The 12638-nt window shown below is 47.5% G+C and overlaps 4 protein-coding genes across 4 annotated transcripts; 2 read left to right on the forward strand and 2 right to left on the reverse strand.

Annotated features, from left to right (window-relative positions):
* Positions 1-1938: 1938 nt before the first annotated feature.
* J7337_007273 (uncharacterized protein) lies at positions 1939-3725 on the reverse strand (the record flags this gene model as incomplete). Its single annotated transcript, XM_044824925.1, has 2 exons — positions 1939-3020; positions 3437-3725. 2 exons carry the CDS (start codon positions 3723-3725, stop codon positions 1939-1941), a joined length of 1371 nt encoding a protein of 456 aa, XP_044680582.1.
* Positions 3726-7702: 3977 nt separating this feature from the next.
* Positions 7703-8469, forward strand: J7337_007274 (uncharacterized protein; the record flags this gene model as incomplete). The annotated part of the gene is made up of 2 exons (XM_044824926.1): positions 7703-7722; positions 7779-8469. The coding sequence occupies 2 exons, from the start codon at positions 7703-7705 to the stop codon at positions 8467-8469; spliced, it is 711 nt and encodes a 236-aa protein (XP_044680583.1).
* A 194-nt stretch (positions 8470-8663) lies between these two features.
* On the reverse strand, positions 8664-10110 carry J7337_007275 (uncharacterized protein; the record flags this gene model as incomplete). Its single annotated transcript, XM_044824927.1, has 5 exons — positions 8664-8795; positions 8853-9271; positions 9322-9551; positions 9597-9680; positions 9734-10110. 5 exons carry the CDS (start codon positions 10108-10110, stop codon positions 8664-8666), a joined length of 1242 nt encoding a protein of 413 aa, XP_044680584.1.
* A 789-nt stretch (positions 10111-10899) lies between these two features.
* J7337_007276 (uncharacterized protein) lies at positions 10900-12372 on the forward strand (the record flags this gene model as incomplete). The annotated part of the gene is made up of 2 exons (XM_044824928.1): positions 10900-12267; positions 12325-12372. The coding sequence occupies 2 exons, from the start codon at positions 10900-10902 to the stop codon at positions 12370-12372; spliced, it is 1416 nt and encodes a 471-aa protein (XP_044680585.1).
* Between the last annotated feature and the right edge of the window lie 266 nt (positions 12373-12638).

A 12638-nucleotide genomic window follows, 5' to 3' on the forward strand; every position in this document is an offset into this window, starting at 1 on the left:
ATAGTGCGGGATGGAATAGTGCTGAATAGAATACTGCTGGGGAATGGGTATAATCTGACAGGGAGACCGAGGCAAAAGGGGGCCAGATAACCGTAGCAGAAAACAAGATAGAGATTGAGGGGGTGAAAGGACGAGAGGTTGGTGGGTTGTGAGAAGGAAAGAAACTCAGTTGAAGTTGAAGATGAGTAATGAGAAATGTATTTACTCTACGAATAGTGACCGTGTTGTTGCAATCTCAACTTTGGCTAAAAGGTACGTAACTTTCTCAAAGCTGCTACGGGATAGTGAAGCCTCATGAGAATAAACAATGATTGATGAGCATCGAATCATTCCATGACTTATGGCTCAGAGATTTACTGTTCAACTAGGTACACAACAGACAGTCCATTGTTCGGGCTGCATGTATCACGTAATTCATGGATCTCATTCGAACAGTCTTAAGCTCAGGTCGCGGTGAATGAGACACATCGCTTGAGCGCTTGAGTTGTTTTACTACCGTCACTGAGGTGCATTGGTTATCCAAATTAACTTTTTTTTCTACTTTCACGTGTCTATCTCATACAACAAAGCGCCCATTCAAGTCTTTTAACGAAGTTCATTTCAAAAAGCCGACAATCGTATAGGCAGATATCTCGTTTTCGCTTTGAGAAGATGACAAGCGTGATGGTAAAGCTCGTGTTAATTGGGACAAAGAATAGCAGAGTAATAGGCGGCTACTGGCCCTAGCATAACATGCAACTCAGTGTTCCATAAACCGCTTGCGATGCTGGTTTGTTTTTGAGTCTCCCGATCAAAGGCGACAAAGTCTCTTCTTTGTTCAAGGTATCTTAGGATATTTCAGCGCTTAAAAATAAAAAAAATGCAATATTGATCCGCCGCCAATCACTTCCCTTCAATCACAGGTATCCATGCCCTCCTCCTGGTGAACTCCCATACCCTCCAGCCGGCGCCAATCCGCCACCATGTGTTGTCCCTGAAACACCACCATAAACTCCTCCATTAACACCCCCGTTTGGCCCTCCACTGACGCCAGAATAAACACCGCCATTGACACCACCATACAGGCCACCGCCGCCATGCGGTCCACCAACGCCTAACGATCCATTGCCAGAGCTGTAGCCGACTCCGTAACCGTACTTGTCTTTGTCACCTGATGGTCTTGGACTACCGTCGAATTTGCTCCCTTGGAGTCTTGATGTAGCCTCTGGTGTTCTGCGCCCAAGGCTTGTTGGCCGTGGAGGCGGTAGATCGTCCTTTTCGTCTTTGTCTTTTGAGAAGAGACTGAATAAGCACATTTGAAGGTCTGGTAGGTTGCAGTATAGATGATTGAGCGGATGATCACTTAGGAATAGAGTTTGAGATGTGAGCTCTTAGGGTTTTGTCGTTGAAAATTTTTGAGATTAGGAACAAGGTTAAGGAAACGCGGACTTTAGGGGTAGAGAGAGATTGACTTTTAAAACGACAACGGGGAATATTTAGAATTAAGGTTACTCGTCTCTGACACGCGTTCAGGGCTAAAAAGCGGGCTCTAGTGGCTGTGTGAGCCAACTACGGCCAATGGGACATACCGTTCCAGCGCTTGGACTGCACCGCCACTAGAGCCAGGACCCTGTAGGCGCCTGATCTAGCACAGCCTGAAAAGACCCTGCATTCAGCTCTTGCGACACGACGCGACACGAAAGCATTACGAGGCAGCGCTGAAGTCATTGATAGGTTGCCAAATGATGCTGACAGTAAGCTTATCTTGGTTCCGTACTTCACGACTAAATGGTATGCATATGAAAAGTATATACGGGATTCTCAGGTCACAATAGCATCGAGCTGTAAACCGTAGTGTGAACTCGTTTTTATTCTCAAACGATTTGTTCATTCACTCAAGTCTCAATATCTAAAAGGGTTTCCTCCACACCCATCGTCAGTTCAATCCATCCTGAACCCTCAAAGTACCTGTAATACATGCTTCATCTCATCACTAGAAAGCTTTTCAGCATACTCGCGAGCACTACCAAACTGCCCCTTCATATCTGGATCTGCGCCTTGACTCAACAGCCATTTAACCCTTTCGATAGCGCCCGCCATGACAGCATTGACAATTGGATACTCCGCTGTCACATGGCGTGAGATTGCCTTATCGTTAACCCGCGCACCGTTCTTTACCAGTATTTCCATGACAGGAATCCTCGCCTGGTCAAATTCTTTGCTTGGTGTTACAACTCCAGCGTGAGGGTTTGATCCCGGTGGATAGGCACCTGCTGCATAATACAATGGTGCTCCGTTGTCAATTTTGGCATCAGCATGGAGTAGCTTCTGTACCGTTTGAACTGTGCCTATCGTTGCTGCAATCTCGAGTGCCTCGCATGAATTCGTTTCAGGATCGCCAAAACGGTCGCGATTGTCCTGTTGTTTGCCAAGATTCGGATCTGCACCATTCTCAAGAAACCAGTCAAGAAGATAATCGTTGCCCGAACGGATAACGGATGGTAGTAGGACAGCTCCGTAGAACCCAGGTGTGTTTACAGTCCAGCCGTGCTGCAGAAGCAGTTCGAACAAGGGCTTTTGCTGGTCTTGTGGAGCAGCCAAAGCCCATGATGGAGTTATTCTTGTGATTGGTGCTCCAGCATCAAATAAATAGCGCGTAACATCAACCTTGCCGCTACCCAAAGCGTTAAAAAGACCTTCGTGAAGGAAAGCTGGCGTGCGAGATTTAGAGGTAACGATGGACTCGACGGTAGCCATATCGCCTTCTCGACAAGCCTTGCCGAATTGGACAAAATCGGGCTGTGTGGAAGAAAAGCCGTTGAAAAGCATCAGATCATTGGGCTCAGTGATGGGAATATCGTCGTAGGAGGCGCCCATACGATTGCCCGCGCGTCGCTGTTCTGGTGTCATTCGCTGGAGCTCGTCGAATTGACGTTTAGCCTGGGCGAGGACGATTTGTACTACTGCAGGCGGCATGTTTTGTTGCTGCTGTCGCATCGTAGTCTGTCGCCCCCTCCATGCGAGGGCCTCTTGAGTTTGCCCTGATGACATTGTTTTCGTGGATTTATTCTTGGTCGGTGAACTTCGGTGATGACAGTTCGAACATGAGGTTGCGTTGGTTTTGTGCTGATCTTAGCTGACGTAATGCTCGACTTGAAACATCGATCACTAACCCAGTGAACGAGAAGGATTCGTAAGTCCTTTCATTTCAAAAAACTGATAAATAAGATATTTTTATTTCATCCATAATTATCAGACTGCATATGCGACGTATAATATGGTAGCTTAGTGATGCCGTTTGCTGAATGTGTATCTAAACATTGAGCTCTGGAGTGCTCCCATCACCTGGAATTCGCTCGGGATAATTCTTAGGAAATATCCCGTAGATTCATGTTAACCCCTCAAAATTGCACAATGAAGGAGGCTAATCCAGCCATTAATATGGCACCTAACATACGGACAGCACTCGATCTAGCCCCATTAGTTTCCTTCGGTGCCGCAGCATCAGTTGAAGCGCTAGTAGCCGTGACCTCTGCACTTGTAGCCTCAGTCTCACTTCCGGTTGCTTGAGCAGCACTAGAATCTTCCATGGTCGTGGCCTGAGATTCTCTTTCAAGCAGCTCTTGGCCCTTGGTGATGATGATCGGCAGCGTGCCAAACATGAGCTCAAATTCTTTCGTGATACTTCCGTAACCGGTCACAACGTCGGTAACACCGTCTTCCCCGGTTTCCTTCGGCAGCGCCATGGTTGTACAAGTCTGAGGCGTGCCGCTGCTCACAAGACACTCAACAGAACTGGCGCCGCCCAGATCGTTCAATGCCAACATCCAATGGAAGACGCCCGTTGAAGCCGCGCCAGCTGGGACAGTCTTGCTTGCCCATGGTCCGATTACAATGGAGTTGTTGTACCCAGATGATTCGCATGCTGCGGAGACTTCGTCAGGGCAGTATAATTGTATTGTTGTTGCTGTTGGATTGGCGGCGATGACTACCGCCGAGGGCGTCTGTTCTTTGTACAGAGCCAAGGGAAGTATGAAGACTGGTGTGGTGAGTGCTGACGACATTTCAGGTATAATGAATGACTATGGTGGGATGTTGGTGATGAAGAGTCTTGAGTGGGATGGTTGGGCTTTAAGAGAAACAACAGGGAGCATGGATCTCGGCGAATTCTCAAAATGGAATGTCAACTGATAACTCTGGTTGGCCAATTCATGGGACGATGAATAGGAGCCTGCTAGGGCTGAGCTTGGCTAGTAATCTCGGGTGGTTAAAGCTGGCTAATCCAACATCTCGCGATCAAAGCGGAATTCCGCTCTGAGACGGAGTACATACTCTCATTGTAATTACCTTGTGATATACCAGTCTCCTACTGTAATCTCAGATATCAACAAATTCTCAGTGATGGCATCTCACTATTTAATGATAAGAGAGGCAATCACAGCCATGGCCACAACACCCGCAATACAGGCAGCACTCGATCCAACCCCATTCGTCTCCTCCGGTGACGCTGTATCAGTTGAAGTTGTTGTAGCTCCCCCAAGTAGCTCCTGACCAGCAGTGATAACAATTGACATGTACGTAAACTGCGTTGCCAACGTCGCGCCTGGCATCATATTTGTCGCGGTTTCAGTGACTGGGCCCCCATAAATATCTCCGCCCTTCCAAGTCCTGGTTTGCATCTCTGTAACCAAGTGCGTGCATGTCTGAGGCATGCCGCTACTCATAAGACACTCCACAGAGAGGGCTGTTCCCCAGTGACTGTTAGCAAGATAAAAATGAAAGGTGCCTGTCGACGGTGAACCCTCCGGAACGACGGTACTAGCCCATGGCCCGACGACAAAGGTGTTGCTGTATTCATATGGGCAATCGGACTGGACGGGACATCCCAGTTCGATGGTGGTTGCTGTGGGATTAGCGCTTACGACTGAGCCCGTTGGTGTATGTATCATATATTCCTCTGCATCGTAAATGAAAAAGGTCGGGGTGACTGGAGGAAAGGTTTCAGTCGTGGCTTTTCGTAGTGAAGCAGAGATCTCGCTGGCATCCTCTGTAGGTGTAGCTTGAACATCAGTTCCCAGCTGCTCCTGGCCAGACGTGAGGACGATCGGCAACTGAATGGTATCCAGCATTTCATCCGTCTCTGTTACAGTCCAGCTATTACGTGTCCAACCCCTCTCTGTATCCCACCTCGTATAACCTAGCGGAACTTGAAGCCCAGTGCAAGTCTTGCGTATACCAGAGCTCATGAGACACTCATACGATATTGCCTCCCTTTCAATTTCGAAATACCACCGAAACGTTCCAGTAGAAGGCAGTCCTTCTGGAACGACTGTACTGGCCCATGGCCCGACCACGAAGGTATTGGTATAGTTCTGATTACATTCAATGTTCTCGTGCCTTGGGCACCCTAGCCCGATTGTTGTTGCAGTGGGATTTGCGTCTATGACTGACCCGGTTGGTCTCACCATAGTGTAAATGGCCACGGAAATGATATTGACGGTTGTCGTAAGTGCGGACGACATTTTGAAAAGAGATGCTGATGAAGCAGAAGTAATCTTAGACACGGCTGATGAGCTGGTACTGAGCAGTCAAAATATTCAGCTGAGCCTCTAAGTTTTATAGAAACAGAAAAGAATGAAACTGTCGGTGATCTCCAAGAAGGGAAGCTCGAAAATCGTGATTTCCATTGGTTCATCCATCGCCAAGCAGAAAAAGCCACCGCCAAGGCTGTGATGTATATATGGTTAAAGTCGGTTAATCGTCCGAATAGAGACAAGTTGAGTCTCTTTCGGGCACATTGGCTCCCTCCCGACAGAATGGGATTCACATGTCAATAAAACTGAACAAGTCCAAAAATCAAAAGCCCGTATTGCCAGTAATTTCATTTGTCTAAGGTTTAAGGCGTCAAGTCCTCCTCTGTCGTATATCTGGTGCCATTGATTACCAACTGAACCTAATTTGTCGCCAGCTCTTTGGAACCATTTGGCACTCATCGATCACACAGATTCTACTGCTGTATCATATCTTCCACAAGAAAAAGAAATGCCCTTATGCGTTTTGTTTGGATGGAGAGTCCATTCCCAATCACTAGGAATCATTATGCATGCTGTCGATATTCTCTGCCGGTCTGCTCTCCGTGTTACTATATGGGCTCGGCAACAGCATACAGTAATTATAAGCTATATAATATCATTTCCTCTTTTGTAAGCTCCCACTTGTGCGAATAATCTATGCAATGAACTAAAACTAACAGTATCTCCTTAGCGAGCAGGACTCAGGCCGCTATCGAGCAAACTAATATCTCTAACTTCTATATGCTGGGATAAGGCTACAAACTCTCAACCATAACTCTCAACTGCAAACAATAAATCTTTTTAAAAACTTGTATATTAAATTGAATGCCTGATAAATTGCTATAGAAGATATCTGATGTCATGAAAGCCAGCCATATGACTGAGCTGGTAGCTGAAATTCGAATTCAGTCAGGTCTCAGATCATTTCAACCTGAACTTATAGCTATCTCATATGGGAAACGGTCTCGAACAACGAGATCATGGATGTAGATTCTCACAATTGCCGGAATATCATGGGAAGGAAGCAGGCTTTCTTCGAGGTACTTCGACTAGGTTGCCCGCGTACCAAGCTAATCGACACCCGCGTTATACTCTAACAGTCGAGTTCCACTTTTGTAATGATAATACCTCAGCAGCAACGACCATCGAGCCATTAGAGATGAATGCAGTAGAAAAGACGAGCTCATAATTTATATTTTATACTGAAGAACTTGATGCTATTGAAAGCAAGAACTTCCCCGAATAACCAATTTCAAGGTGTGATCGGGATAGTAAAGATAAGCCCGCACTTATTCTTATCACCCAATCAACTGCTTCGTTCTTATCGTGACCATTCAACCATTTAATACCCTGCTACCCCAGACTTTCATCCTCCAAACCAATTGCCCGCTTCAATTGACCGATGCCGATACTCATGTGATCACAGAAGCACATGACAGGGAAACGATCACGTAAAGGTTGTGGTGAGTGTAGAAAACGAAGGCGTAAGTGTGACGAAGTGAAGCCTAGCTGCGGTCAATGTGTCTCGAATCGTCGGACCTGCAAATATGAGCTGAGACTTGTTTGGAGTCAAGGAGTACAGAATAGACGAAATGGTATGTGCATCCCAGGAACGATGGTAATATCACTTACTGAACCCCGTTGAGTAGTCTCAAGTAATTCAATAAGCTTCAGCGGCACCTTGGACCTTGGTACAGGGGAAGATAATTCCATATCATCAATACCAGAGTCCCTTCCAAACGGCTTGGCGCTCCCAAGGCGGTATAAGAAGTTGCTGCATCATTTTGCCGAAGGTGTTCTGGCATCGTTATCGAGTCACCCAACTATCCACGATGACTTTCGTCGTGGCCTTATGCCCACTATGCTCGAATCTCCCCATCTCCTCTCTGCCAGTCTGGCACTATCAACCGCAAGCTTTGAGTCGAGGGGCATGACGGAAGTCGAAGGAACGAGCACATCTCGAATAATGGAACACCTGCAATCTTCAGGCCTGCCTTTGTTGAGATCAGCTTTAGCACAAGGACAACAGAGTGAGATTCTTATTGCAACTTGCCTAATCTGGTGCTTGGCGGACGTGTTTTCAGGTCAGCAGGGAATGTTCAGGTGGCCAATTCACTTGCAGGGTATCAAGGCTCTTCTTCAAGGCCGTCATGATTATCACAGATTTGTGGTAAGCGATAGTGCCTTGAGATCTGCGATGAAGCATCTCTTTATGCTGTATCGCAGTTTAGAGACTTTACCGCACGTACCTAAAATAACATCAGAGAAGGCCAACTTGATTGTTCCTGCGAATACCGCGTACAATCATCAGATTGACGGGTTTCTGGGGTACAGCGAAGAGCTTCTCGATATCCTGCAACAGATTAACGCATCGACACCAGCATCTCGGCTAGAAGACTCTTCTATTGATGCAGAGACCTTACTGGGCAAGCTGAACGCTATGATCAGGCGAGATGTCAAGTCACCGCCCGGCGTCTCAATTTCCTCACTTTCGTCACAATCAGGTCGCGAGTTTGCCCTCTGCAACAAAGTCTTCCAACAAGCAACTCTGATCCAGCTATATCGACAGTTGTATGACTTGCCTTCGTCATCACAACCCATACAGGATGCTGTTCAGACTATCAGCGGAATGATCAGCAACATGGCCCAAGGCGAGCCATGCAACACCTGGGTCGCAATGGCTATGCCTCTGTTTACAGTGGGTTGCGAGGCCTACAAAGAGGAACAGAAGACTTTCATTCTTGATAAGATCCATAAACTTGAGATTTGTATTGGCTCGCTGCATGTCAAGGTGATTGAGCAAGCACTAAAGGATATCTGGAAGATCAGAGAGGATTGCAACGATTTTGAGGGATATCTCTGTGCCAGCCATTTACTAGGTAAGCTCTACTTGATCGTTCATCATGAAACTAGCTGACCCAACTTGAATAATTAGAAAAGTTGTCATATAATATTGTTTTGTTTTGAAAAACTCTAACTATAAATCAAGAGCCCAAGTCGAAATACATCTAGCACACACACCATCCTATATGTGATTCATATGTTTCCGATACCTCACTTCCTCATTGAGTCATTCCCCACGATCTCATAGTGTCTTCAATCGTGGCTTTCTTACAGCTCTTCTTCTTTCTTACCCTCAACCATGCGGCTGAGAGGTCCCTTCTTGACCATGATAGACATGACCTCGTATAGAACATCAGCGGCTGCCATGGTAGTGTGCTCAGCATTAGTGTCGTAGGCAGGCTAAATCACTTCGTTAGTCTCGATCACTTCTATCTGGACTCTTCAAGTAACACTTACGGCAACCTCGACAATGTCTGCAGCAATGAGGTTCAAGCTTTCCAATCCTCGGATAATAGTTCGAAGCTCTCGAGTTGACCAACCTCCAGTCTCAGGAGTACCGGTAGCAGGGGCGAAAGCCGGATCAAGAGTGTCGATGTCTATAGAAAGGTAAACAGGGCGATCGGTGCCGACGCGCTTGAGAATTTTCTCAATGATACCATCGGTACCAATGGTATCGATCTCTCGAGCCTCTACGATCTCGAAGCCACAGTATCCATCGTTATCGTAGTCGCTAGGACCACTCAGAGTAGTTCTGATACCAGCATGGATGTTGGTATCATTGCGGAGAAGGCCTTCCATAGCTGCATGGTAGAAGTATGTGCCGTGGTTGATAGCAGCGACCTCTGATGGAGAGCCACCAAAGACCTTGGGCTTCCCTGTTCATATGTCAGTAATAGATAGGGAGTAGAGACACTTTTAGACTCACAGGTGTCCAGATGACTATCGAAGTGAATCACTGTCACGGGGCCATAGGCACGGTTGATGGAGCGAAGGAGAGGGAGAGTAATGGTATGGTCACCGCCAAGGGTGATGACTCTAGGAAGGGTCCGGCTCTTCAGAGCTGGGCCAGACTTGTCTGCATCTGTGGCTGGTGGACGAGAGAGGATGTTGTAGTGACCCTCCTCGATCTGTCGAAGTGCCCACTGGTTATCGTATCTTGGGTCGTTAGCACAGCGATATATGAGCTGACAGACTACTCACGAGGTGACTGGGATATCACCACAGTCGAGAACTGTGGCCCAGCTGTTGAAAGGGTTGGTAGCCAGAGGTACATTGTAACCTCCACTACAGCATCAGTCAGTCCTAGCGGAGGAAAGGCAGTGCGAGGGCTGGCTTACTAAAGGTTGAGTCGTCGAGAGCCCTGTCGGATACCAGAAGGTCCGAAGCGAGCACCAGGCCTGTAGGAAGTACCTGTATCGAAGGGAGCACCGATAAAAGCAATGTCATACTTGATGCTGTTTGCCTTCAAGCATGGCTGATATGGAAGACGGCCGAAGGTGCTGATGCCGGAGAAGACGGAGTCGGCCTTGACTTTATTAATTTGATTTGCTACCATCGGAGTTGAGATATTTACCTGAGTACCGCCATCTCCGGGGAGGGTGTTGTACCAGAGACCTTGGTGAGGACCTGACATGGGCTCTTGGTCATGGCTATGGTCGCCATGGGCGAGAGCCACAGAAGCAAGGCTTAGAGAGACGAGGGACTTGTACAACATTCTGAGAGATATCTAGGATAGCACTGTTAAGAATGGTATGTCTTGCAAATGGTAGAACGATAGCTAGTATTTATGCCATATGATAACTCGGCTTCCGGAGACACTCAGATCAGGATCATGGTCACATTCATGCTGGCGACTGGTCCATCATTCCACTAACGTAATTCCATTTGACCAGCAAATTCCTCTTCCTCCAAAGTGATATCATCACCAAAGCCTCCTGCAGAAAGAATCATCACTTACAACCTCAAAATCAACGGGCGTCCTCGAAGCGCGTAAGTATCTAAAATAGGCTAGTCTGGGGTAAATTCCTCGATGCAGCTAGAATCAGATCGGCACCCCGCAACCTCCGCATTCTTATCGTGGCTAAGTTGCCGAATCGAGTAAACCTATGATACGTGCTGATAAGCTTCTTGTACTACGATGAATTCTCGTTGATGCTTTTCGAGGCAATATTGTGTTACGTTGGTGAAAGTTGATGATCGTGAGGTTGCAAATCCCGCAGACTAGCGAAAATGGCGCGTTGCAGCTGAATATGCCGACATGATTAATGCATCCCACCATGACTGCATGCTTATCAGTAGTTCTGTGTTGGCAAAAGTTTTACCAAATCGTGATAGTGCCTCTTACCGGCTTCTAATGGCAAAGGATTGTCAAATTGAAGTAATTGAGAAGTCCTGTTGATTCGCACCGAGTTTGGCTGTCGCTTGCTGAGTTCTGAAACCTCTTCCTTCATCACCATCATCACCCTCCAAGGGAGTCGTTGAAACCACACAAACAGGCAGCAAAATGTCCCCTCAGTCTCAAACTCGTCGCCCTCACTTCGAGTCCTTCCCAGACGAAGAGACTCCCCTCATCCAACCTATCCAAGACCCGTCAATCGAACCCAAGAGTCACTCACCATGGCTCACCGAAACTGTCATCCTCGTGAAAGCCTCTGTGCCAGTCATATTGGCCTACATGCTCCAAAACAGTCTTCAAACCATCTCTATTCTCATGGTTGGCCGTCTCTCCCCCGAATCTCTTGCGACCGCTGCGTTCTCCTACATGTTCGCCATGGCAACAGCCTGGCTCATTGCTCTTGGCGGGACAACTGCCCTCGATACCCTCGGCTCGAGTACCTATACAAGCTCCAAGAATAAACACGATCTGGGAATACTGCTGCAGAGAGGCTTGTTTGTCTTGACTGGCTTCTATGCAGTGGTTGCTGTCATCTGGTGCTTCTCAGGATACATTTTCCGGGCCCTTGGACAAGAGGACTTCATCTGTGTTCAGGGACCCAAGTTCTTGCAGTTGTTGATTCCTGGTGGCCTTGGTTACGTATGGTTTGAGGCGATGAAGAAGTTCCTTCAGGCCCAAGGCATTTACCGACCGGGTACCTATGCACTACTCGTCACTTCTCCCCTTAATGCTTTGCTCAACTACATCTTCATCTACCCTCTCGGCTTCGGTCTCTACGGATCACCCATAGCTACTGGTATCTCGTACTGGCTATCCTTCTTCATCTTGGTAGGCTATGCCACCTTCGTGAAGGGGGGCGAATGCTGGGGCGGACTTGAGCCACGACGAGCTCTTCAACATCTCGGTCCCTTTGCAAAGCTTGCTTTCCTCGGTGTCATTCACGTTGGTACAGAGTGGTGGGCCTTTGAGATTGTTGCTCTTGCAGCTGGCCGCCTTGGAACAATCCCTCTAGCTGCCCAGTCTGTTGTCATGACCTTGGATCAAATCATCAACACTATTCCTTTCGGTCTCGGAGTTGCTGCATCTTCTAGATTGGGCAATCTCTTGGGCTTGGGAGATCCTATGCAGGCAAGACGCTGTGCCCACGCTGCAGCACTGCTATCTGTGTTCTTCGGGACTGTCATCCTTGCGATCCTCATGTCTACAAAGAGTGTCATCGGCCGCTTGTTCAACGACGATGAGGACGTCATCTCACTTGTCGCTCATATCATGCCTTATGTCGCACTCTTTCAGATAGCAGATGGTCTAAATGGAAGCTGTGGAGGAGCGCTGCGAGGTATGGGCCGACAATGGGTTGGGGCACTTGTCAATTGTATTAGCTACTATGGAGGTGCTCTACCAGCGGGAATTTGGCTTGCATTCCACGGCTGGGGTCTTTCTGGACTTTGGGTTGGGCAATGTGTCGCACTGTTTCTGGTCGGTATTCTAGAGTGGATTATAATCGCTTTGTGTGACTGGCGAAAAGAGATACAGAGGGCCGCAGACAGAATTGAGAATGGTGGCATGGAGATTGTACACTGAGATAGATGACCAGGTAGAAAATAATAGACCCAGCCAATCTCACTCTGGAATCATGAAAGCGTTCTCGCCTCAACCCCCTTCTACTCTTTCCGTGACTTCTAGGTATGCCAGCACAGCACATATCGTCCATTGAGCGTAAGTTCTCCGCATGAATAATGTCGTAGCGAAGTCGTAAGATTCTAGACCGATGTAACGGTTCTGCGCCGAGATAAGACGGAAATCTGGAACCCCCAATTGATAAGACGAGCTGGGGTAACAATTAGTCT

This window comes from Fusarium musae, chromosome 5, assembly GCF_019915245.1.
Source record: "Fusarium musae strain F31 chromosome 5, whole genome shotgun sequence".
In the NCBI taxonomy this organism is placed as follows: domain Eukaryota; kingdom Fungi; phylum Ascomycota; class Sordariomycetes; order Hypocreales; family Nectriaceae; genus Fusarium; species Fusarium musae.